At 42.0% G+C, this 26,675-nt stretch overlaps 2 protein-coding genes across 14 annotated transcripts in view; one reads left to right on the top strand and one right to left on the bottom strand.

Annotated features, from left to right (window-relative positions):
• Positions 1–26,675, top strand: part of LOC116923204 — a 213,801-nt gene that overhangs the window by 46,902 nt on the left and 140,224 nt on the right. For all 13 annotated transcript variants that reach the window (XR_006646703.1, XR_004394424.2, XR_006646702.1 and 10 more), the window contains one exon: positions 12,330–12,371. Coding sequence is in view for 1 of the 13 variants with exons in the window: in XM_045173678.1 (XP_045029613.1) it covers positions 12,330–12,371 (42 nt within the window). In the remaining 12 variants the exon portion in view is untranslated. The remainder of the gene's footprint in view (positions 1–12,329; positions 12,372–26,675) is intronic.
• Positions 1,362–24,716, bottom strand: LOC116923194. Its single transcript, XM_032929670.2, has 4 exons — positions 24,448–24,716; positions 5,365–6,295; positions 4,758–5,036; positions 1,362–3,298 (listed from the first exon to the last, which is right to left on the bottom strand). Exons 2-4 carry the CDS (start codon positions 5,966–5,968, stop codon positions 1,878–1,880), a joined length of 2,304 nt encoding a protein of 767 aa, XP_032785561.2. The 5' UTR covers positions 5,969–6,295; positions 24,448–24,716; the 3' UTR covers positions 1,362–1,877.

Raw genomic sequence — 26,675 nt, 5'->3', positions numbered from 1 at the left:
TACGGTATCGATTTTCGAGTGTTTCATGATTCGATTAAACCTTCATAGTTTTCTTCTTCTTTTTTACAATTTGCATTTTAAAATGAAAAATGGTGATGTCATTCTTGGTTTTCTTTTTATGCGAAATTATGTCTGTGGATTCGGTATGTCGTAGCGGTAGTCTGACCTTTCACATATTTTTTCTTTTCTTTTTGTGCGGAGGGGCAGCTTAGTTTCTTGCTTTGGGTCATCAAAGTAATTCGAGGACGCATAACAATCTCCCGTTTTTTTGGTTTTTTTTTTTATTTCATCGTTTTTGTGGGTTGCGGTCGAGGACGCTCCCGCAAAAATGCGACCGACAACAACCCACGTCCGCCATTCGACGTATTACTTATAGGTTACACAACTCAAAAAAGGCGGGTACATTTTCTCTTCCCCTGCTCGCTATTACGTGAATTTTCAACTGTTGCACTTTGAATGGCTCAGGAATGTTTTATTTTATTTTTTTAAAAAAGGTTGGCAGTAGTTGTTCTGGGGCGTATAAAGCAGTCGGAGAAGCGTCAACCGTGACTTCTGATGCGAGGTTCGCGTTGTGTTTCAAAAATTTTGGCTTCCATTTTTGTCGTTTTTGCTTGGGCTCTTGTCCCCCCTCTCTTCCCCCTCTAACGTTCAGATCAAAAAGAAAAAAAATCTTTGAAACACACACACACACGCTTGGTCGCCATTGCTTGCTGTACCCTTTCTGTGCGTTGTCAACCAAAGCGTTTGTGTGGTGCCTATCATGATGGATGACTGGTGGCAGAAGACCCCCATCACCCCCAATCGCTAAAGGGGTAACGCCCACCTTTTTTTGGTCTCTCCGTTTTCTTAGCCATATCTCGTTCGTCTGGTTGTATATAGAAGAAGCACGGTGTCTTCTTGGATTTCGTCAAAAGAGACACACAATCGCAACTTACATTTTTTTTAAACTCCTCTCTAGCTTTTTGGTTTCTTCATCGTTGCCTATGGAGAAAACCAAAAAAAAATGCATTTCACAGCAGAGAGGATGGCGCTATTCTTATTGCTTCTCTTTATGTATATATTTTTTTCTAAATTCTTTGTTGTCGTTTTTTATTTTTGAATATTTTTTTACCGACAAAAAAGAACAGCATTGTGCGCTAGAGCGCGAGCTAGCTATTCATCAGTTCACACCTGACGACCTCACCTGAATGACATCATAGATTTAAAAAAAAAAAGGGAAAGAATTTTGAAGAGGTGATTTTTTTTTTTTCTCTGATTCTTGTTTCAATCTATTTAACATACAGTACGGGGTTGACATTCAGTTTTAATTTGAGAGGGGCCAAGCTTTTCTGAAAACATTCAAGTGATGTTTTTTCTTCTTCTTCTGTGGTAAATGGGGGAGAATTTGAAACAAAGAAAAGAAGTCAATGATGAGCGACACATTTGTGAAGACTTGTAGGTGTAAAACAAATTAGGAAAAAAGGCAAAAGAATTGACTGATGTGATTTAGCAGTCGAAACAATCCACTTGTCGTGAAGAAAGACACGAATCGGGGGGAGAAATAAAAAAATTGTTTGTCCCCGAGTCGTCAAAAGGTTTTAAAAAAAAAATTGATGATAATATTTTTACCACAAATTACATTGAACATTTTAAAGAAAAGAGGGTTGATTCAGGCACCAAAAAAAAAAGACAATGAAATAATCAAAAAAATAATGATTGTTTTTGTTTTTGGTTTTTTTTTCCTGCATCGTATAGATCAGTCAATCAAAAGAAACAAAACAATTACTAGTAACACAAGGACAAGTGACGTTTACACATAGGACCAGATTTGCAGCAGTGAGGGTGTTACATTGTACACGCAAAACAAGAACAAAGAACACATGGTTTGCTATTAGCGTTTAGAGCATGGCGAGTCTCGGAGCTTCCTGGTTAGTCGTTTCCAGACCGGCGATAGTGTTGCCGCTATTACCGGCCGATGGTGAACTAAAGAGATTGAGCGGATTGCTGCATTCCATCAGCGCCATCGGGCCGTTGCTGGACGCTGCTGCAGTTGGAGTGGTGGCGCCAGTGGCGTTGCTACAATGATTAGTGCCGGGCGACCACGTCATTTCACCGTGATACTGATAGCTCGGGAACCGGTGACCCGACAAGACGGGAGTCGTAGCTCCGGGAGTTGTTGGCGGTTGTTCGTTGATGGGGCTGCTATTGCTGCTCCCGACGGACAACATTTGAGCATTGTACATGTCGATCGATTGCTGTTGTGGATGCTGTTGTTGTTGTTGTTGCTGCTGCTGCAAGTGATCGCCACAGAACATTCCGGCCGGTGGGTATCCGGCCGCTGCGCGGTGATGGGCCGACGCGTTCCACTGGTGGTGGAACCCGAAATAACCGCCCAGGTTGTTGACGTTCAAATAGGAAGCGGCCGGCACGCCGTAGACGTTTGCGGCTGGATTGTTGTTGTTGTTGTTGTAGGCCATGTTGGGAACATGGCCAGCGTAGGACTGAGCTGGCTGATGGAAACTAGAAAAATGTTTGCCGTAACTATCGACCGGAGTCGAAAAGAGGTTGTGATGTTGTTGTTGTTGTTGTTGCACTTGATGGTGATGATCGTCTGGCGAACCGATGTCATCTGTCGGGGTAACGAGACCTCCTCCGCTGCTGTACTTGAAAGGATCCGTGCCGAACGATAGCGATAGATGATGCGGCTGCAAAAGTGATGTGGACTGTTGCGGGCAAGATCGTTCGGGACTCTCCTGTTCGGTACCGGTCGAGCAGCCGCTGTACGGCGACAGACTTGCTTGATCGTAGTGGGTTGGATTCGAGTAGGACGGCTGCTGTTGCTTGTTGTGGTTGGCAGCCGTTTTGACATTGCGACTAGTCGGCGGCTCTGGCAAGTCGATTAGGGTTGCGGTCTCCTGGGCATCGCCGTAGGATCCAGGTGTAGGGTCGGAGCTGGACAGGTGACTGGCCAGCGATGGCGAAGGGGAGCCGGCGCCACTGATTTCGTTGGCAGCTGTTCCTGTGGTGGCAGCAGACGCCGGTGGAGACGGTGAATGGGAGCTGGACGTAACGGCTGAGCAAGAGGGTGGACTGGGTGATTTATCTCCACCGCTGCCACTGCTCTTCCCCTTTTGTTCTTTTTTGAATTTCATTCGCCGGTTTTGAAACCAGATTTTGATTTGGCGCTCGGTCAGGTTGAGCAGGGTGGCCATTTCGATGCGACGCGGTCGACACAAGTAGCGATTGAAGAGGAATTCTTTCTCCAGTTCCACCAACTGGGCACTGGTGTACGCTGTGCGGGCTCGTTTGGCTGGTTGCTCTACAATCAGAAAATAATAATAATCAAATCATTTAAACATTGTGGGACATTTTGAAAAAAAAAAATTTTTTTTTGGGGGGGGGACTCGGATAAAAACAAGAGTTTTTGAATAAGAAAATTCTGTGAATGAATGTAAAGATTGGGGGAGGTTGGAAGACTTTTGAATTGCGGCAGTTGCGATGTGTGGGATAAAGGACAGACGACCGTCTTGGGAGAGAGAGTCTGTTCTTTGCAAGCCGCAAAGAGATGCGGTGCTTGTAGACGGAGAAAAAAAAAACTGGGAGTTTAAATGGATCAAAATCCCCAATAGGATTTGATAGAAGAAAAAAAAAACCTTTTTCTTTTTCCTGTCTGGTACTTGAAAATTTCTTTCTTTTTTTTTGTGTGTGTGTGGAGACGAAACGGCTTGCATTGGCTGCAAGAATTGTAATATTACTACTAGTATGTTTATTTGTTTTTTGTTTTGTTTTTTTCTCCCTGCTTTTTTTTTCTCCTCTTTTGGTCGAAATGGATGAGCATGTCGATAGCTGCACCACCGTTTTTGGTTGGCGTCGATGGGAAACCACCAGACAGGCCCCACCAAGTCGGCACGAGATGGATCGAGTCTCTCTAGTGTCCGCCAGAAACAAGGGAACAACAACACGTATGAAAAAAACAAGAATGATAAAGAACGAGGATCCAAATTGAATTTGGCTATTGCATCATTCTTAAAAGAGACGATCTGGAGGGGAAGGGGGGGGGACCTTGGGTTTTTTGTTTGTTCTATTTTTTATTTTTTGTTTTGTTCTCCCTGTGTGTATCCGATTAGGCAACTGGCGTTAGACGCAAAAAGGGGGATCGACCTCCCTGTGAGCCAACATCGGAGGCCTAGCCCTCACACATGCACCACGTAACCATCAATTAATGGTTCTTTTTGTATATGTGGAAGATTTGCTTGTGTCTGTGACAGCACGGCTGCGTAGCTCACCCACCATCGTCACACAGCAGTAGAGTGTTCCAGCAGCAGCTCTTTCTGTTACTGCACGTTTTTTTTTTTTTTTTTAGAAATGTCGCTCCATTTTCCTTTTTAGTTTTTTTTTTTTTTGGGGGGTCTCTACGTACGAAAGCCACTCGTTCACTAACACGCGATCTCACATCATCCGTTACGGTTGACGAGATTCAGAGTAATAATACAAAAAAAATTCAACGTTTCTTTTTCAAAAAACCGAAAATGAATTCAATTTTTGTAGTTGATGAACCAACCAACATGTCGTCTGCTTCGTTTTAATCCCCCATTGCAAGGACCCAACGTTGGGTGTTCCATCCCATTTTCTTGCGTCTACAATCGACATAATAAAAAAAAGCTAATCCCATTTCGCTAACAGGAGGAAAGGATAGTCATGAATGGTGTGAGATGCCGTGATACATTAATTACGACCACACACTTTGGCTAAAGAGAATGCAAATTTTTCGTTTGTACCTGGACTCAAAGAGATTGGTGGAGTGGGTTGAGGCGAGATGGGCGATGCCAGGCTCTCTGAAGACGACATCAGCTGATTGAGTCCACCACCAGCGCCGTAGTGCTGATTATTCGGCTGAGATGTGACCAACGTCAGACCGCCGGTTTGCAAATGAAATGGGCTGCGTTTCATGGCTGCATTCATGTTGGAAGTCTCTCTCATCCACGGGTAAATAGTGTCTTTGGCCGCCGTATTCGCCTGCGTCTGCTGCTGTCCAGTTGAAACGGCATGGTAGGAGGCTAAATATTTGAATAGGATATCTGTATTATTGTTAGGTACGAGCTCAGGAAGCGTCGGCCATGGATTCGTGAACATAAATGGATTAACGTCGTGATCCATGTTGAGAATTTGTTTCTTTTCTTTTTTTGGGTTGCAAACTATCCAGGATGTGCTTTTACTGAAACCACATGATGCACTGACAAGAAGTGATCGATTGTTCTGGTATCAGCTGGTTAAGCAGACTAAACACACACTCTGGTGTCGATAATTGAACACAGGTGTCGACGGCCAAGCGACGCGACACCTGTCTGCAATTATCGAGAACGCTGTTATTGACAAGACGCTTACCGGTGACGCTATTGTTGTCCTGCGGTGACGACAGTTCGTCTGCCACGGCCGTGTTGGTGGCGAAGTGATGCACTGTGCTCGTACCGCTAGTAGCTTGATGATGTACTTGTCCCATGTGATGCTGCTGCATTGGATGGTACGCGCTTGACGTTGAGTAAGAATCACTTGACTGTTGTTGAATGGGCACTGACACAGGTGAATTGACGGCCATTTGCATGGCGCACGTCGGCCGACTGTTGTTGCTATAATTTTGATGTTGTTGGTGATGCGCGTTGACGACAACGTCGACACCGGAACAGTCCTGCTGATCGTAATAGCCGCAGTCAGGACTGTCGTATCCGTACACTGCACTGATGCTGCCGTTGGTCATGGCGGAATGATCGCTGTGACTGGCAACTGTTGATTGAGGATAGTTGTGCTGACTAGCTAAATACGAAGAAGCTGGATGTTGTTGTTGTTGTTGGTGGTGGTGCGGTTGCGGTCCAGAGTTGAGCGGTGGAGGACCGACTAGGAAGGCTTTGTGGTTGAGACTGGTGGTGGTCACCTCTGCTGACTCCGGATGACCTAGGTTCACTTGCTGTTGTTGTTGGTACTGTTCCGTCATCCTTGGAAGAGTTTGTAGGAGATTTGGAGACAGTGGGGTGATTGGGATCGACGGGTGGGTGGGGTGAGGAGGTCACGGTCGAGACAATAGTCTCATGCAGAGTTGGATACACAACACAAGCGCCAGGTTCCAAAAAAAGAGAAGAAAAAAAAAAAGGGAAAACGAGGATCCAATCAGATGTGCGGATCGTGCCCACCCAACAACAAGCCGATGGTCAGCAACTCCTCCCACTGCTGGATTTCCAGGGAGCTGGACTGTTGGGTGCTGGTATCTAAAATGGCAAGGGGTTGGGATACACACCGAGAGGGGTGACGGCCAAAATGAAGGCTGTCAATAAAAAAGAAAAAAAAAAATTGAAGAACGCACGACTATAAGTCTTTATACAGTGTCTACATGAAATTCTGCAGGTCATTTCAGGTCAGATTGGGTTGGAGGTCAATTGCTATATCCCTGTCTTGTCTATTGCAGCGCTAAGTACTTGCTAAATCAATTGCAATGACATCATCATCGGAAAAGCTCATCATAAATCAATTAGCCCCCTCTTTTCGCAGAATACACCGATCCGAGCAGATGTTTAAATAACAAGCAGATTGTTAAAAATGTTTAAGGTTTTTGATAATTTTTTTTTTTTTCTCTCCCTTTTCCGTTTTTTTCTGGCCAATTGGTTGGATTACGTTACAGATGGATGGGGTAGTCGAGAAGGTGAGGATCGGAATGTCTTAAATCGATTTATAAACAAGATGCCAATGTATTTCCCAACTGTAACTTTCCAGTAGGACTATATTCGCCGAAGACACCAAGGTTGCTCTCGTATCATATTGGGGCTGACCATTTACTAATTTGATGCATTTTCCTTTTTTTTTTTTTTAAGTAACTAAATCATATCGGCTATCAAAAGATAGGATTCCATTTCTCCGAGGAATTGACCAAATATTTTTGTGGGATTTCGTTTTTTTTTTTATTTTCTTTTTCTCTTTATTTTCCGTCTTCAAATGAAAAGACCCAACGTATGTGTGTGTGCGCGCGCAAGTCAACGATTGTGTTCAGGGGGTTGTATATTTTCTTGGGTGCCTTGTCCAGGTGACAGCACGAGACTCTGCATTTTTCTATATTTTTTTGTTGTTTTACTTTCTGTCGCTAAATATCATGGCAATGGCAATCTGAAAAAGGATCTTTTGACTTTTCATATTGGGGAAGGTCTCGATCTAATTATCAACGTAAAAACAGCGCCCAAAAGATCCTTTTAAAAGGGACGAGTTGGATAGGAAAACTAGGGGAGATTCAAATTGTTGCCGACGACGGGTCCATGCATTTTGATTTGGGGGTCTCATCTTTTTTACAGCCACTGACGGGAAAACAGAAATAAAAAGGGACACAACCGAGAGGTTCGTCTATACAAAATATAGGGGAGGGCCAGACGTACGCGACGACCAGAGGTCTTGTCCCTCCACCCCAAAAAGAAAAGAAAAGAAGGCAACAACGTGTCGGCTACCGATTCCTCTGATGTTGGAACCCACCCAAAGTTTTTTTTTTTTAAAGAAGAAATCGAAGATGCGGGTTTTAACAAAAAGGGAAAACAAAAAAATTTGGGAATGCTTTTATCTTTAATGAAAAAAAAAAGGGGGCCGAATGCGCCAACCGCAACCCCCTTTAGTCGTATATGACAAATCCCTCGGGTTTGCATTTTTCGTTTGTACCATATTTTTTTTTTCTTTTTCTTCGGCGGGACTTGTGTCGCAAAAAAAAAAAAAGCCACACACAGAAACTTGCGTTGAAGGAGGGATTCTCCTTTTCTTTCGTCTCTCGTGCCAATAGACCAAGCCGCCGCCGCTATCGGTAGCCTTTTGCAGATTTTTTTGTTAATTTTTTTTTTTTATTCTTGTGTGTCGGAATTCATATACCGACTGATATCCCCAAGTGAATCAAGACCTTCTGTTTTCTTACCTCTCTGTGTTTGATTTTTAGCTTTTGCTGTCTATAGACTTCTAGAGGATCGCCTTACAATTTTTTATTAAACACGAGGAATTGAAATTGTCAGGGAACAAGTGCATTACGATGATGCTGTATGCCAAATGTTTAATTTGAGGATGAGCGACGTTTGTGAGATAACACAAGAATCAAGTTGATCTTACAATTACATTCTTGGCTTTCTCTCTTTTCTGCATTCCTCAATTTTCTTCGTGAAGAAAATTGCTCGACTTGTGTTCTTGAAAAGAAAAAAAACGTGGAGGATGTCACGATGTCGATGACGTCCCCACCTGAATTAACTACGAGAAACCAACCGATTTCAGTTGAACGTGTCACTCAAGTGCTCCACTCTCTTATTTCTCTTGTTGTTAAATAATTGACCCTTTAATGTGTACCTAGCGGCGAACGGGTGACGATGTCAACGCAAGGACAACCGGTCAGTTTTCGAATGATTTGGGGACTGATTCCCCCCCAAGTCATCCTATATTGACTCGTCCGTGAGCTAAGCTGGATTTTTACCTAGTAGTTTAAAGGCGGTCAGTTTCTAATTCTTTGGTAATCCCTTTTCTTGTTCTTGTCTTATAGTTTTCGTTATTATCGCCATTTTTTTCCCCTGTTAAAAATCTGTTTGCCCCGCTAGCGTGATGGATATCTTCCGTGACAGTATTCGTGTTTACCCTTAGGCCCGTGTGCGCCTCTGTCTTTGTTGTTGTACCTGTGTGTTTTGTTTCGGTTTCAGATTTGTGGCTCGGTTGCGGTGCTGTTGCGAAATCTTTCCTCCTCCTACCTTTCCATCTATTCACGTTGTTATCCACCTGAAATCGACCGCCCACTCTAATCACTATATAGACAACGCCGCGTTCTTTCCTATAACAAACCACGTGTTTTGATTTAATGACGGAGCTGCAATCCTGTCAGTCGAGAAGAGGAAAGAAAAACAAAACAAAACAAAAAAAAACAATAGTAAAACGTTGATTCGTTTCTCCCATGTTTGATGCGAATAAAAGAAATGCGTAGGATCTTCGACAGACGAGCCAACACCCACGGCCAATTATTTTGGCAAGACACGACCGCCCAAATGTTTCTGTTGTCAAGTTCTAGACGAAAGGACTCTCTTTTCGGGGCTTGAGGCTGTCCATCAGATCTATGGATATTCCGCATCAGTTTAAGGTGGGTCAGGACGAGAGCTGGAAGGCGGAGTTTTTTCTCTTTTCTTTTCCTTCACAACGGTTTAAGGCTCGCGCTCTCGAAGCAGAAAATCGACTCGAAAAAGATCTCGATTTCAGAAGCTGCAGCTCGTCGTTAATTAGCGCCCTTGTAAAAGACGATAATGATGATGAATATGCGCGCGCCTCGTCTCTTTTCTTTCTTTTTTCCATCCTTTTTCTTTTTCGATTTCCACGATCATGTCCTTTTTTACACTATACACACGCACTGGCTATTTTACAGTTTCGAGAAAGAGACTCTAACACGACCAAACGTCGAGAAGTCATGTCCACAGAGAAACCTAGGCAGTGCAGTGAATTTTCGTGCTATTTTCTTTTCGTCTGAAAGGTCTTTTGCGAGTTTTGACTGTAGGATTTGGTGTTGATCGGATACTATTATCAAACCTGATATATTTCGCTTAGAGCAAAAGACAGAAGGTCGCGAAATATCTGATTGATGAAGCGAGAGTGTGACGCGCAAAGGATCCGGGTTGGTGATAGGTTTTCGGTGGCCCAATATCACGCTGATATCTATTGTAGTTGAAGTGGGAGGGAGGGGTCGTAGGAGGATGAGCGACACGCGTACAGACGACCTGACATTTTGATGGATGGCCTATATATATGCTCGGCCCGTGCGTTAACTCGATCCTATAGATTGAGGAGAAGGCAGCAAAGTATATAGACCCAACCGGCAATCCTTTCCTCCTTCTATGCGCACCAGCGTCACTTCGAAAATCGCTTACAAATCTTTGATTTTTGAGTCGCCTTTTTGCTCAGCCAACCGAATATGCTGGTTTGTCAAAATCGTTATTGTTGTCGCCGAGGTCAAGCGAAGCAAATGTCTTGATATGCGAAGTCCAGTTGCTTAATGTTTGGCCAAAACTGTATTGCTTTTTGGATGGCTGAAATCGTGGAGATAGCTGAGATTTAGTGCTCTATATGGGGGGGGGGGGATCGATGAAGAATTACATGACATCTGTACACTTAGTTGTAGCAGCAGCCACTCGAGCCCCTCAGCTGAATGAAAATAAAAGCTCTAAATATGTCCAGTCTGATGGAACGCGCTTTAAGCTGAATGTAGACTTTTCTTTGTCGGGGGGAACGCGTTCAATCATTGTCGTACACCGAATACAAACAACCACATGCTGATATTCAAAAGAGACGTGATCAACTGGCTGAGAGCGATGGGATCAGATTGGTTTTCGATCTGATTTGTTTTCCGTTATCTTTGTGGATATTATTTTTACTTGTTGCTCCGGTTCTGAAACTGAATTTGCATTTTTTGGTTGTTGTTCTACCCTTTTTCTCGTCACGTTTGGTTATTTGTTTTTGTTGTGGTTTTGATTAACAAAAAAAACATGTTGTTGTTTTGACTATGGTTGAGGCATCAAAAGTGATAGAAGTACTTCTGATCGAATTTGAACTAGCGTAAAATTTGAATTTTTGATTACACTGCAGACCCGATGCCAGTGGCTAACCAGAAGTCGAAACAAGATGGTTTGGAGTAGATTAGGAAAATGAGTTGACCAAAACGGGGGAAAAATAACAACAACAACAAAAAATAATAACAAAAAAAGCAGAAAGACAATTCGTAATGTCCAGCTGACTGGAAATAAACTCGAAATTCCTGTCTGAGATTTGATGAAAAGTGGTGGCAACAGCAGAAAGAACCGATGAGAGGCTTGAGTTTATAAACGCAATCCGATTGTTGTTTGTTTTGTATTTGTCTTTTATCTTCAAACGATAACGAAAGGGTGTTTTTAAATAAATGAGACAAAAAGAAACAATGGCTCACCGGGAGATCGGTTTATCTTGGGTATTTCTGAAGAGCGGAAGATTTGACGGTCATTTTAATTTTTTTATCATTTTCTGAAGTGGGAATTCCAGACAAAAGTAAACTTGTGTATGCACCGTGAAAAAAAAAAAAAGAAGCAACGTACAGCGACTGACGCGCCCTAATCTCCATCAAACGCCACAGAGTGACCGAGGCTCTTGTTTGAGTTGTACGTACAACACGCAAACTCCCGAAGAAAAAAACCCCAACGTAGGCAGAAAATCCTTTCGATACGAATGATATAGAGTTTAAGACCGTAAATTTACAGGATGCAAAAGGAATTTGCTGCATGACGCTCTCGCTTTTGTTCTCCTCTTTGATTTGCTTTGGTCAACAAAGATGTTCTCGTTTGTCGTGAACAGTAAAATTTTTCTTTTTGGGTAGAATGGGCTGCTAGTGTGGAGTGAGAGGGAAGGACGACGAGAGAAGTAAACGAAGCAACAAAAATACGTCCTTGTAATTTTGTTTTTATTCTCAATTTTGAAATGACTATTCAGCGTTAATCACTGGCCGAATCGGCAATGGTTTTGGTTGGACTGTCGTCTTTTCCATGGGGGCAGTAATCTCTAAACAAATAGCCAACAGTAGGGGGTCTAAAACAGAGTTTTATCATCACAAAGTCTTGTTGTTTTTTTTTATTTTTCCAGTTAAAGTTTTGCTCAATCAAAACTGCCATAGGGATAACAAGCTGGAATAAAAATGAGACGAACGAAAAGAATAATTTTTTGTTTTCTCTGGTGGCCATAGCCCATTGATGTGGCGCCCAGCACGAGACAGCCTCTGTCCCCTTTCCACTTCTTTGTATCCATATCTTGGAAATGACGTCTAGATATGAGGCATCTCAAAATAGCATCCAATCAACCATTTGAAAGTACTCTTTAAAGATTCATACAAAATAGTTTAGATAAATTTTTACGCGGCCAATATGCGGTGCGATTCGCAGGATGAATCTAACGAATGTCGATCATGGTGCCGTTAGAAAGAGGGTGCGTGGAGGGTTGCGAGCGAAGGTTTGCCACATGCTAATTGGCGGTAGTCTTTGAGCTTATTAGCACGGCACGCTGAAGTACGCCAGGGAACCGGAGTGCTTTTGCAACATAGGATTTTTGCTGGCATAGTACGCGAGTCCATGATTTCTGTTTGTTTTTTGTATGTAGATGGTAGCAAGCCACTTGTATTCTTTTCCTTTTTTATTTTCTTTGTTGGGTAGTGTTAATTGGCGGCTTTGTTCTGCCTTGCAAATGAAACAAACGTGGACGATAGTTTTCATGTACTGATATCATGTTTCATTTTGAGCGTGTTGAATATTTCTAGTCGTCTAATGTAATTTTTTTTTTTTCTCTTTTCGTTTCAGATGGAAGTCTTCGACTCGACCACGAGATGGCAGCGGTTACCGGTAAGCGAAACACTTTTTTTTTTTTTAAATAGTTACTTCCATTGTTGTTTGCGCTTCCGTTGTTTACCCTATGCCGGTCGTAGAAGCAAGGGAAACAACGTTTTGTACTTGGCTGTTTCACAAAGCGAACGAGCGTTTTATATTTTTTAGAGGCAGAGCTTCCACCTAGCGGTCGATTTAGTAACAAGCTGAACGTTACTTTAACAAACACGAAAAACCCTATGCGTAAACGAACTAAGCGAGCAATCGATTTTTTTTTTTGCGACATGTTTTTACTTCAATTTTTTTCAATTTCTGTTTGTCGGCGAAGACGGCTTTGGCTTTCAACTGGTTTTTGAACTCTCGCAGATGTGACACTGTGTGAACCGGAACCAGTTTCTGCAGCTACGCATCACGTTGCACGTGGTAAAAGGTGCCCTTCTATCTCACCTGCTTTTCATTTTTCATTATATTTTTTTATTTTTTTTCTTTTGCGTGTAAAACGGTTTGTTTTTTTAAAACACCTCGTCTAGTCGTGATTAGGTCTGTTGTTGTACTTATACTCCACGAAGTTTCGATTATCATTCAAGCGAATGTGCCCTACATGGAATCTGTTCAAACCAAGGGAAAGATGACTGAGCGAGATGTTTCTTTTTCTCAAAATGTGTTGTTTTTTTCCAACTTGTTGTGCTCGATTAAGTTTTGAAGATTTCGTGTTGTGCACCTTGTTTTCAAGTCGGTTGGGCTCGATGCAGTTCTAGGAAAAAGGATTTCTTTACTACCGACGGCGTTTTGCGGGTGTCAAGATGAAATGCTTTTCTTCATCGCTTCAACTATTTCATCGTACTTATAAAAAATCTTTATCTAGTTAGGCAAATGCGTTGGGAAAACGGTCGACTGCCGTGACGCGTTGGGCTTTTTTCGTGTGAAGCGGCGGGATTTTCCACACATTTCTGTTCAATCGACGCCCGAGTGAATGAAGTTTTGAGAGGATAAGGCTAAAGAGGCTAAAGAATAGACGAAAAAAAAAAAAAAAATGAAACGAATAGTCTTTGGCAAAATGGATGTCCTCGTCTGCTGTCAGATTGGATCACGTTCAATTGCTGTTGCATCATCAATAACCCTCTGTCTGTCTTTTCCCAGGAGCCGCTGACGTCGTTATGATGTTCATACTGCTTCTCAGACAAGGGCCCCCCTTGGTTCTTAATTACGTAAAGAAAAAAACATCCTTTTCTTTCTCATTGACGAAACAATGTAATTACATTGCTAAACAATTGCGAGGGACTGGAAGATAAAAAGTCTGCATTGAATTAGCCTTGCACTATGTAAACTTGTGAACACTAATACTAATCCTCTTGATTTTAAAACAATTTTGACGGAGTCTCTTGGGCTACATAAGTACAAGTCTCTTAATGGGGGCGACTAAAATAAATTGGCGATATGTTGTGAAAATAATAACAAAACGCTTGTGAGACGCTCGCGAAAATGAGTAGTAACACGCCTTTTGAACACTGTGTTGTGAATTCTTATTCCCAACACGTTTGAGCCACTTTTCGCAGCTGCCGAGCAATGATTAATGAATTGTTGCAAAAGTTTTACTGTGTGTGTTTTATTTTTTCCCATCGCACTCTCTTCATTTCGAGGCCAAGGTTGAGGGAAACCCTCTTTTGTCTTTCCTTGTGTATATCGGTCCTCCTTGAAATCAAAGACCGTGTTCCCGGTCGTTATCATTTGTAAAGAGGTCCACCGTATACAATAGACCAAGCATTGCGACCAAAATTGCTTTTCCTTTTCTTGTTTTAGCCACATTTTCGTGCCAACTCACTGCCTCACTTTAGATCTGGCCTAAAGTGATGCTGAGGGAAAGGCGATTGTTCGCCGATTTCAATTATTGATCAATCATCTAGGCCGGTTTCGGTCACTACCACCGTTTTTTTTTTTTTTTTATTTCTTATTTGCTTCCATTCACTTGCATCTCAATGGGGTTTTGCATTTAAAGTTTTTATTATTTTTTTTTTAAAACGTCGTCATTATAATGATAACCGAATTTTTGAATATTTGGTAATTATCAGAATTGTTAATTGACTTTCCTCGAGGTGTTTGGCGGCAGAGATTATTGGAGGGTAATGCGTTGGCCTACTTTCCACGGCCGGTTGACGAGGTTGCAACAATTACTTTGATTCTTCCACAGCACTTTCTTGACTCGCGAATGTTTTGCGTCTCTCTCGTCACATTTTTTTTTTTTTTTCTTCTTCTTTCTTACAATTTTTTCTTGATTTTCCAGCAATTGGAAAATGACCCGCTATTAGTTCTACAGTATAAAATGCCGCGGGTGCTTAGTTTTAAAACAGCGGACACTCCCAGCGTGATTGCGGTGCCGCGATCGCGTGATGGAGATTCTCCTCCCGTTCCAAATCACGAAACTCCGAAATGATGCCGATTTTCTTGATGCGTGAAATGAATTGAATTTCAGCTTGAATTTTTATGGGGTTCATCTTTGACGAGTTTTGGGTGTGTGTTAAAGGCAAAGCGAAAAAACAAAAAAAAACAAAAATGGGAGTGGGGGTCTCCGTTTCCGCCGTGTTCAGATTTTTTTTTTATTTTTTTCGTTGGTTCTCTTTCACTGCCTGTCTGTCGTTTGCTCCATTTTTTTTTCTCCCCCGTTCTTCAGTCAAATATGCAGATGGAGGCCGACGAAAGTAGTGCACCATATTTACGTATACGCGATCACATATCATTGCGACGAGGGAGCTTCAAAAAAGCAGAACAAGATGAGGATGCCCGAAGAAGAAAAAAATTAAGATGGAAGTCCAGGATAGGTCGACTTTGTTGGGCCAGTGGGTGGTTGTGTTGTCACTCATCACAAAAAGGATTTTTCCATCACTAGGAGAAAGAAGGGGGGAGAGCGTCCTTTATTTTTTTTAATTTTTTTTTCCCGATGACCCCACCCTCGAATCCTACAGCGACGTCTTTCCTTCGCCTTTTTATTTTTTCCCTTTCACTCGCCGTTCTCATTGGCCCTAAATACCAAAGACCCCCCTCCTCCCTTCCATTTCTTCTTATTTGTACAAGCAAATTTGGCAACGCTTCCTTGGCGATCGCCAAAAGCTGCGGAATCCAACTACGAAGCGAACGCGTAGAAATGATGAATTCACGCGAGTATTACCTCATTTTTAATCAACTTTTATACGGTCAAATGTAAACTATCCGTCTTGAGGACGGACCGCTCGAGGGCCCCATCGTCTATCAACTTGATGGTGTAACGAATGCGAGTCTCTGATTCGCTCCATTGCGTCAATGCATTTAACATCGTAACATACAGAAGGACAAACAAACAGACGGAGAAAGAAAAAGGGAGACGAAAAAAGCTAGAGACCCATGTTGCGTGTTTATATTTTGCGTATGTGTGTGAACGTGCTCGCATGTAGAGAGAGAGATGGAGGCATCCGAATCCCAGTCACTGTAACGAAAAAAGGGAAGAAGAGAGTAGGAAAATAAGGGAGGCTATCACAACAGCATCGCACAGACTGGTGTGTGCTGCGCTGGGGGATGTGAGCGACGCCGCCGCTGCTGCTGGCCCCCGTCTGAACGGAAAGCCAGAAGACAAAATTAATGGTTTGTTTGGCTCGGATCCTCTTGTCACTTTTTGCGGCTGGCATGTACAAGCAAAGAAGAAGATCCTTATGCAGCGACGTACATATAGGGGTGATTTTTTGGGCCACTATTTTTGTGTGTCTCTCTCTCTCTTTATTATTACATTTTTTGTTTTCAAGAATTATATCCTTTCTCTTGTGCTGCATTATCGCTCCAATTTCTCCCTTGGATTTTTTGGTTTCGTCGTTGAAAGAGAACAACACAGTTCGAATATCTGAATCAACAGGTTTGAAACTTGAAAAGGCTGCGACTCGAGTCGAATTGCAGTTGTGTTTTTTTAATTGGGAAGACAACTTGTAGCAATTAGGGATAGCCATGAGAATAGGTGCTATTCACGTAGGAATGTCATCCGTTTAATTTCCACGTCACGGCAAAAAGAGAAGACGGAGAAAATGAAAACTTGAAATCGCTAGATTACTAGTCGGCAATAGTAGCACAGATAGGGTAGGGGGGGCACAGCACGGGAGGGTCTATCGTGTTGTTTCTTGTCTTTGGCGGAGGAAGAAACCATTCGTCATAGAGGAATACTCGGTAATTGGCTTTGGCTTTGGGTGTCGTTGTCTCCCCTTTCTTTTCTTTTCTTTTTGGTTCAGTGGCCAATACTATACGACCACAACAACAAACTGAAAAGAAAAGAGACAAAGAGCAACGTCACCGTGACTGAAAATTTGTTTTTGCGCTAACCTTCCCAGCGTCGCGACGCTACCGTCGGTAGCGCGCGCCACCCGCTGAAGTCGATCCGAAAATAGATTCATCATCAATTTCCCTATTTGAGTTATTTTGTTTTTTAAAAAAATTGCCTTGCTCTCATGTTCTCTCACTTCTCCCTCACGTGTCGTCTTCGACGTTGGACGGTGACGAAAAACAGGACCCCCAAAAATCAACACGCCATTCCTGAATGCTCCAACTCACGTAGCGCGTCCTGTTCTTTTTCAAATCCATTTTTCAAACCGAGAATTATCGAATCATTTTTTGTTTGTTTGTTGTTTCTCACATTGATTCGCTATTTCAATGTCGGAATCATTCATTTTCAACTGTGTTTTATTTGCTAATGTACCCCAAACCAGAAGCCTATAAAGGATGGATCATTGTGAACTGGAACGAACACTCGTATAGGTGGGGGGATGCACTAAAAGGAACTGAACACATTTCGCAGAGTTGATAGACACACAATTCCAGCATGCCACAGCAGATAGATTAATCACGCGTCCTTGTTTGCTTGTCGTCGTAAAGCAAACAAATGAATCATAGAGATAAAGGAATGGAATTGTCATTGGGCGCGTGCGCTGCGCTCCTGAGCGCGATGCCCAGTGTGCGTGTGTTTTTATAAGAGTTTTGGGCTATGTGTGTCATGCAAAACGGGGCCCATTTTTTTTTTTTTCTTTTGAACTTTTTAAATTTATTTTCCTCGTTTTCCGCTTTTGTTTTCTGTACCGCGCGCTGTGGTATTTTTCTTTGCTTGTGTTGAGAGACGATATTTTGGTTTTTGTTTTTTGCTTGCTTTTCTTTTTAGTCGACGTCTATTCTTTTATTCGAATTTATTCTTCCTTTTTCTTTTCGTTATTTTCCCTGGCTTTTCCTCTGAATCTACATGCGCTGCACAGTCGGTCGGGGGGAAGCCTTCGCTGTCGGTTGCAAGATTAATGACTTGCCGCGCTCAGTCCGTCCGACAACACACGAACGGGCAAAATCGCACCGTACTGAACGCAACAAAACTGAGAGAGAATCACACTAGCGTCTCTTTTCTCTCTCCCACACCCAAGTTTATTTTGGAGAATGGAAAAAAAAAAAAAAAATGTGGGAGAGAATGAGGGGGGAGAGAGAAGAAAAAAGAAAGAAAGGTATTTATTCCGTTCGTTTGTGGAACCCAGGGCCAGCCAGGGTTCACCAACTGATGGTGAAGCTAAGCAGTTATATCTTTGGATGGGCGGTGATTCTCGTTTGACCGGTATTATATGTAAATTAAAATCGAATGAGGGAAGTAGAGAGTTAAACAAAAAAAAAGAGAAATCTTTCATCGCCTTTGAGTTATGAAATTTCAAGAAAAGAAAAAAAAACAAATCATTTTCTGAACGCAATTCAAAAATGTGTTTGAATAACGTTCTGCTCTTGCAGTTTTTTTTTTTCTTGCTTGTTTTTTTCTTTCTTTTTTTTTTTCATCTAATCAGATTCCGGTCTGCATATGTCTGTTATCGTCTGCACATTCCAGGCAATGTCCAGTTTTATCCCTTTTCTCCCAAATTTCTGAATTTCTTTGTCGTCCATTCTTTGTCGCCGACTTCTGGTTTTGGTCTAATTTGGATTTTTAATTTGAATTTGAACCGCTGCTTTGAACCTTTCAGTATCTCAATTCCATCAAGACGTTTGTTCAGTTGGCCATTACGCAACGTTTACCATTGATGGCGAAATGGTGACGTTTGATTTTTTCTTTTTTTTTTTACGTTGGGTTTCGCCAGAAAAGTTGGGCCAACATTTTCTGTTTTCATTTGCCTACGCAACCAAGCATGAAAACAGGTACTGCGATACACACTCAGGCACGAAACGAGAAGCGCATCGTCAGGTAAACAGGCTGTCCGTCAGGAAGAGGCTCGTTTTTCGGAGAGAAAACATTTTGGCCGGCGGGTGCGCGTTGGAAAATCGAAGAATAAAAAATCATAAGACTGCGAACAAGCTGAACAACTTTGTCTTAAAAAAAAACACACACACACACACACTAAAACGAATGCGTTGGAAGAACTCGGAATCAGAAAGCGATGAAGGAGAAAAATAGGAAATAGCCCACTAGAGTCGAGGAACTGGTCATGTGGTTTCGATTGCTGGTAGCTCATGAGTTCCTCTCGCCAGAGAAATAGAGTTTCCCTCTAGGGTTATTGAAGTCCTCCCCTCAAGAAAAGAAGAAGAAGAAAAGAAAAAAAAAGGACTGAGAAGAGAAAGAAAAGGAACGAAATAGGTGGTACGTGTAGTGCGCTTTAAAATTGGAGAATGGTCAACCCTGGCGCACCTGTATGTACACATCCTTATAACCCTGGCACGGTGTTGTTACCTGAATCGAGCAGATTGATGCATTTGTGCATCCTATCCTTATCCTTCGCACTGAGGTAAAAGAAGAAAGAAAGAAAGAAAAAAGGTACACGTTTTGAGAGACGCGGACACGACGCGCCGTTGGTGCCGTGTCTTTTTTCCAACCGCTTATTATTTTCCCATTTAGGTCAGAACCTGGGGTGGAAAATTGACTCTCATGGATCTCTGCGTATAGCCCCTCTCCTGTGTTTTGTTTTTGTTTTATCTTGTTTCTTTCTTTTCCTTTTTTTCTTTTCTTTACGTCTGTTCTCTCTCTCTCTTTTCTCATTCCCGCTTCTATCATCAGCAACCGGCGGGACGGCCTTTCCCCTCGCGCATTTCACCCAAAATGCAGTTGTGTGTGAATAAAAAGAGAAGGGAAAAAGATGAAGAAGAAGACGGCCAATCAACAATCATGGAAAAAACAAAAAATAAAAAAATAAGTACACGGTATTCCAGTGTAGATTACCTGGAAATTCGAGTGAAAAGAAAAGCCTATGGAAAAAAAAAAAAAAGGCAAAACAAAACAAAATGGGGGGGCCCTCATCACGTGATTTTCTTTTCCGTTGGCGACAAGTTTCAGGCGGCGTTCTCTAATAATTCGAGGGGTTCGCGTGAGTGCTTCCTGCTTTTCTTCTTCGCTCAGACCACGTCCCCAGCGATTGAGAAAGGCGATGTCGAACGAAAAAAAAAGGCAGACAGACAGAGATAGTTTATATAATCATTTAGTTCAGAGATCCTTTTTTTTCTTTTCTTGCTTTTCCTCTGATGGCTAAGGGAGCATGTAGAGAGAATTAAAGGCGGTCTCGGCGACGACACGTCACGACACGTGGAGTGGGGAGAGTACCCCCTTTAAAAAAAAATCAAAAAACAGCAGCAGCGGCTGATTGAAGAAAGAAGAAGAAAGGAGAGGATGGTGAGGGGAAACCTGTCGTTCGTATATGATTATGATGATTCTTCCTTTTTTTTTTTCTTCTTTTCCCGTTGAGGTCAGGTGATGTAGTCACGATGGGGCCATGAGATTTAACCTTTAGCTATACGTACTAGCGGTGGTAGTCTCTTCACGCTGGAATGGGAGGTGGTTATCACTCGTTTCTCTTTTTCTCATCGTAGTTGTCGTTGTTATAATACTTGTCTGCCTATAATTTTTTTTTTTTTCTTGGTTATTTTTAGTTATTGTTTTTACGATCATTGTCATTACAACAGGAATTTCTTTTTCAATTTTTTTTTTCTTTGGTTAAAATTCCTTTTTTTTTTTTTAACGAACGAATGGTAACTCCTCCCACTAGCCAAATTGAAACGAACCAAAAAGCTAGAGTGCGTATAATTTCAAAGAAAATTTCATTTATCCTTCGTAGTGTTTGAAAAAGGTGTACAAACACCCCACAAATTCTGCGTGTCTGCTCGATCGCAGTGACGACCAACTCATTGGCGCCCATCATCATCATCAAGACGATGGAGAAGGAAGAAGAAAAGTAAGAGAGAAGGGAAAATAAATGGAGAGAGAAAGAATGAGAAAACAACTGAAGGGAGGAGGGCGAGTGCCGTGTGTGTGTGTGTGTGTACAGGTACGACTCGAAGAGAGAGAAGGAGAGAAAACTACACAGCAGATCTTGCTGGAGATACCTGCGTTACAGGTGGTCTAACCAAGAGCTCTCGTAGTCAGAGTTTAGTGGGTTGATTGCCGCACCGAGACTATAGCAGCAACTGTCTACATATAAGCTGAATATTCTCCGGCTCACCCGCCAGTTGTGTTTTCTAAATCCGAGTGGACGCTGTGATCCAGCGCCGTCGACAGCGTCATCCTCTTCCTCGTCTTCCTTCCTCTTGTCAATCATCGGCCCTTTTTTTTTTTTTTTGTATTTTGTGTTTACATTTCGGTAGCAAACATTTGAACACGTTTTGTCGATTCCGATTGTCTTTCAATTTGAGATCTTGTTTCTTTCTTTTTCTTTTCTACGTTATTTTATTCCTCTATTTGGAAATTGGGGAGCTGCTTTTCTGCCTTGTCAGCTAAAAAGAACGCCCTTGACTTGTATTTCATTGTGGATGGAGTGTGTTTTTTTTTTTCTTTTTTAAATTTTCGATCGGTGCTGATGCCTTTTCTTTCTTTCCCTTCGTCCATTTTTTTTTTTTTCGTTTTGTTTTTCCCTGAAATTTTGAAATCCTCCGTCATCTTTCGACTCAACATCCAGCTGTGGGGTACCTCTGTTGTCTCTTCATCTCCCACTGAGATCGACGAAGAAATAAAGCCACGCAATCGTCCACAGTAAAAACCGGGTGGGAAATAACCTGCGCGTGGCACTCTTCTCGGCGTCATAAATTCAACCGAATGCTGATTTTTATGGCTGTCTTTTTTAAGTTGTCGCCGAAAGTAACGGCGGCCACGACAGCCGTTTGAAAAGTTTGCGGAATCGATTTCGCTGAATTATTTTTATTTTTATTTCTATTTTTCAGTTGTTTTTTATTTGTTTGTTTGTCTCAGTTTTGTAGAAGATGGGATCGATTTGTTGGAACCCGATTTCTATTCGGAACGTTGATTTTTATGTCGAGTTGGCGCGTAAGTATATACAGTCACGGTGAAATCATCTTTTCTGGCGGCTCCCAACATTTTTCAAACGTTTTCAAGCCGTTTCGTTCTGGACGATTGACGGGCGGGCGGATGGCATCTTGACGGCCACGAGATTGATTCCAACGCACGAGTCAGCCAGTTTTTTGGGGTTTTTTTTTTATTATTTTATTTTTCTTTATTCTCGTCTTCGAGATTGTTTTTCTTCGTTTCTGGAGGGAGGTAACGAAGCATAATTTTTACTTTTTCAGTTTTTGATCGAACGTCTGATTGTGTTTCCACAAAAGACGAGTTTTTTTTGGTTTTTTTTTTTTGTCATGGTAATTTCTTACCAAAATTCACTCTCGCCATCATCATCATCATCATCATCCACCAGGTGTGGAAATAAAAAAAAGAGGAAAATCAAACAAATAAATCAACACAATTCCCATTCTATTTCAACAGCCGGATTCGTAACCTACCCTGTAGCTCCGGGCTTTTGTTTCGTTTCTAGTAATCAGAAGCTCGTTTCTACAGGTATCTTACGGGTAAAAAAAAAAAAAAAGAGGATATTTCTTGTAAATAATCTATCGGCTTCATCGTCACATTCCCCCTACCCCACAACTCAAACACATTGCCTTTCTTTATTTTATGTGGTCGTTGTCATCGTCATTACAATCGCCAACCATCCTCACTCAAAATTGTATACGTAGGGGGGGGGGGAATAACCTTAGGGTGATTTACCTGACTGCCTGTGCGTCATTTGTTATTCTGATTACCTTCGACGAAGAAAGAAAAAAAAAAAATGAAAATTTGTTGGAAATTGTTGTTTGTATCGCCTTTACTGTATAATATGCGCATGTCTATACAACCACTAAAATACCTGGACAAGCCACACAAACAGCTGCTACGCAGTACTGTTTCCTTAGCCGTTGCTCTGTCACTTTATTTATTTATTTTTTATTTATTTATTGTGTGTTTTTTTTTATTCGATCGTTAGTTTTGTTGAAAACAATGGCAACGTACCCCCCGTCGGTGATTCGAACGCTAATAGGAGCCAAAAACATGTTGTGCTGCAAATGCTTACGGCAAAGGCTTGAGCAGAGATTGAAGGCGGATGCAGAAAATAGAATGCACCTTTCTCTCTCTTTCTCTCTTCACCCATCCATCACTATCCATCATCCGATGAGAAGCTAGCGGAACCAGATTTTTTAATGGGAAAAAGAAAACAGTTTTTATATTCGTCTTTTTTTTTCTTCATCCGAGCGCAATTGTCTATTCAAGCCGAACGTAATCTCTGTGATAAGAGAGCGGCAGGTACAAGGCAGAACAGAGAAATTCGAGACTTCAACAAGCGAGCAACAACAACAGCAACAACCAAAGAGAAACGATAATGATAAGCCACGTATGGAGTTTGAACACGCTAGTAATGGATTACAGTACCAGTATGAGACGCAGTAGAAAAAGGTTCACCCTTTTTTTGTTTTCTACACAAAAAAAAACTATTCTATTTTATATAGAATGGCCTGGAGGTATTTCGTGACTCGCCATGAGAAAAAGAAAGAAAGAAAAAAAAAAAAGAACTGGAAATTCGTTCGTGAGAGTAGCTCCCTTTAAAAAAAAAAATCATTTTTCTAGTTTTACTTTTGTTTGTTGATTTCTTGCGCAATAGTTGCGACGCAACAATTTTTGCTCTTTGCAAAAAGACGATAAGAGAATACGAGTTCAGATAGAATCAGAAAAATTATGATAAAGATGAAGGAACAAAAAAAAGGAAATCGTGAGGTCGCGTGCCTTGCAACCGAGACAGCCCTGTGGGTTGTTTTGGGGACATTTCAATTAGATTATTCTTCTCCTCTTCGAACTACAATTTGGTTGTCTTTTTTTTTTATTATTCTTCTTCATAAAAGAGGTGTTTCTGAGTATAAGTGAATCCTGCCCCGCAAAAATGAAAAATGGATGTTCTTTGAACGCTGAGTATATAGACTTTTCTGCCATTTAACTCGTGGGTACGTCCAGAGAGTGCGCGTTCGTCCGGACATCTTTCTTTACGGACTCACAGTTGGGACGGCCCCCTCCCACCTGTCACAAGGCTGACGGATTAGCCTTATAATCAGACGTGAAGGTGATGGAGTGGTCGGCCCGCATTGGCTTGTGCTCGTCCTTTTTTTCTTTTTTTTCTAAACCAACACGTACAAGAGCCAGTCCCTATTTTACTTTGCCGCTCCGCACGGAGATTGGTTGCGTTTCGCTACCGACCTTCTCTTTCTCTCGCCTTGATTTTCAATTTCCATTTTCTTTATTTTGGTCGATCGTGATCTCTTTCTCTTCGAGTCTTCTTTGTATTTTGTTGTTTCATTATATGCTTTATTCCAAACGCGCAATCGAGCAAAACTGTGATCGATTGCACGCGTTCATCCGTTGGACATAGATCGATACAACAATTCCCGCACCGCGATGAACCTAATCGAGAATTTTCTTTTTCTTTTCTTCCCGTTTCGTTCTATACACACGCGCACAACTGAAGAGTTCGAAGAGACCTGCTACCATGGTGAATAGTCTTCGATACGTATCGTAGACAGATAAATAAAAATACAGCGACTGATGCGATGAAAAGAAATTCAAATTTCCATTTTTGTTTTGTTCTCGTCCGTTCATCAATAAACAAAACCAACAAACAATTCACGGACGCTTACACAAAGCCAGCGCTTGCGGCCGCGGGGTTATGGAATATTTGATGAACGCTAACGGTCGATCAGTCACGACCGCCAGTATTTACTGCGCGGTCCAGACCATTCAAAAGCGCAATGAATGAAGGTAAAAAAAAAAACTTACCCAGGAGGCGAAGGACAAGTCACGAAGTGAACGGTCCGGCCGAACACGGAATTCCTCGACGGGTCTATGTAATTCTCGTTGCGGTGATGAGAGTTATTAGGTCAAGACTGCGACGAACGAATTAACGGACAAAATTCACGAAGCTGATAGCGTGTTCACGAACTGATAGAAGAAGAGAACGACTTTCAGTTTGAACTGTACTGGTTTTTCGACGTTGGGAAATATATATATATTCGGGAGAGAAGATTGCGCTTCTCTCTCAGACGATGTCGATGGTGTCAGTGATGTGATGTCCGCTTGCTCCCGTTTTTTTTTCTCTTTTCTGTCAAGTTCAGATTTTTTTTTTTTTGAGTTGAAGTCTTAGAGAGAGGGGGGGGGGTTGGGGGGCCGGCAAGAAAATGGAGTAACAGCCACAGTGAGAGAGAGATTCTCCCAGTTTTGTGGGACGTCGTGAAAAAAAAAAAAACTTGGTTCATTACGAAGCCGGTCTGTTGTGGGCTCCCAAAAAGTCATTGCGCGACGACGCTCCTTGATGAGTTGGGTGACGGACTGTCGAGTGGGAGGGGATTTTTTTTTTTTTCTCCTTGCATGTTGCGGGGGAGGTGATGGCGGGCGAGTGTGTCACTGTCTCTCTCGTCTCACTCGTCTTTCTACTTGTTTCTTTTCTCCTTCTTGTTGTGTCAAGTTTGAGTCGCTCTAGAGGCCCTAGTCTGTTGTGGCTCGGAAACCTAAACAAGATCATCAGTCAGTCAAGTCAGGAGCCAGCAGATTATTTCGTTAAGAAACGGAACCGTAAGAGCAGAGGGAGGCAAAAGGGAAACGGGAGAAGAGGCCCTAACGTTAGATTATATACGAGCCCATGTCTTGACAATGACCAACAAACCAACACCAGCATTTACTACGCCACCCTCGCGAGCCACGCAAAATAATGTAACCAATATATGTATAGAGTTGCCGCTACTCAGCACAACATCGTCGCACTCAACATATGCGGACAACATGTCGAAAAGAAATTTTTTTTTTTTTTGCGGGTTTTTAAAGTTTGCGCACGACTTGAATTTGCGCGAAAGGCGTAGTCGATGCAGTGCAAGGTCTAGTTGGATGATTGTTTTTTTGGTGGGGGGGGATTCGTGTTTCAACATTTTCCTTGTTGTTGTGTTTCGTCCGTAGGCTGAGAAGCTTCTACTGTCTTGTAACGGGACGAATAATTAATGGATGTTGGCTCACATCTCTTGTCAGCTTCTCCTCCTGGTTCGAAACTTTGACGAGGGTTTTGCTTATTCTTGATAACACGCGATAATAAGCAAACCGAATCATCTGTTGAGTTTTGAATTTCTTCTTGTTTTGTTTTGTTTGTTTTATTTTTATTTTTGTGAATCAGATTTACTTTAATTTCCCATTTTGTTTTGTTGAATTGAAATCTTAATCGATACCAGGAGTTTATGTTGTTCGACTTAAAGAATAGATTTTTTGGGGGATGAAAATGTGGCGCCCTATTTGGGTTGTTTTGAACGGAATGTCAACGAGGTTTACTTTTTGTTTTTCTTCTGTAAAAACAAGGTAAAGGAACTTTAATGAAATCATTCCTTACATTTTTGGGGGCTGCTGCTCGTCTTTCGATGATGGGCTTAGCTCATCATCATATCCCTCCCATCCCAACGACGCTCTTGTATCCAGAGAGCCAATAGTCGCAGTCAGAAAGCAAAAGGGGGGAAAGGAGGAAGGTTAGAAGGGGGGGCCGTTCACACAGAAACACACACACATACAACACACAAAAGGTCGCAGATTGCGTCTCCGTCGGTTCGTTGAGAGAAAAGAAGAAAAAAAAAACCTTTCGGGGTCTTTTTGGCGTCGCTAGCGCCGCGATCATAAATCACTGTCGAACATGGCGCTGCTTTGGACTTGTGACAGCGAGTTTTCTTTCTTTCGTTTGCTTGCTCCTCTTTTTTCTTTTCTTTTTTGGCTTCAACTTTTTCCTGGTCCTGTTGGCTGGTTGAGCGGAAATCCCGCATCGACACACATACACACACACATCCTCCTATATCTCGGATGCCGGCGCTCCCGCCAACGCTTCTTTTGCCCTATATTCCCGCCCTTGCTCTTTTTCTTCTTTTAACTTTATTTACTTTGGATTTTGTTTTTTGTTTGTTGTTGTTTTGGAACAAGACTTGGTCGAAAAAAAAAATAAAAATCTTTTTTCCAACAACAACAACCTAGAAAGGGGAGAA

The sequence above is a fragment of the Daphnia magna genome, linkage group LG5 (genome assembly GCF_020631705.1).
Source record: "Daphnia magna isolate NIES linkage group LG5, ASM2063170v1.1, whole genome shotgun sequence".
In the NCBI taxonomy this organism is placed as follows: domain Eukaryota; kingdom Metazoa; phylum Arthropoda; class Branchiopoda; order Diplostraca; family Daphniidae; genus Daphnia; species Daphnia magna.
Note: the sequence above shows the minus strand (reverse complement) of the source record. Positions and strands in the feature narration are given on the sequence as shown.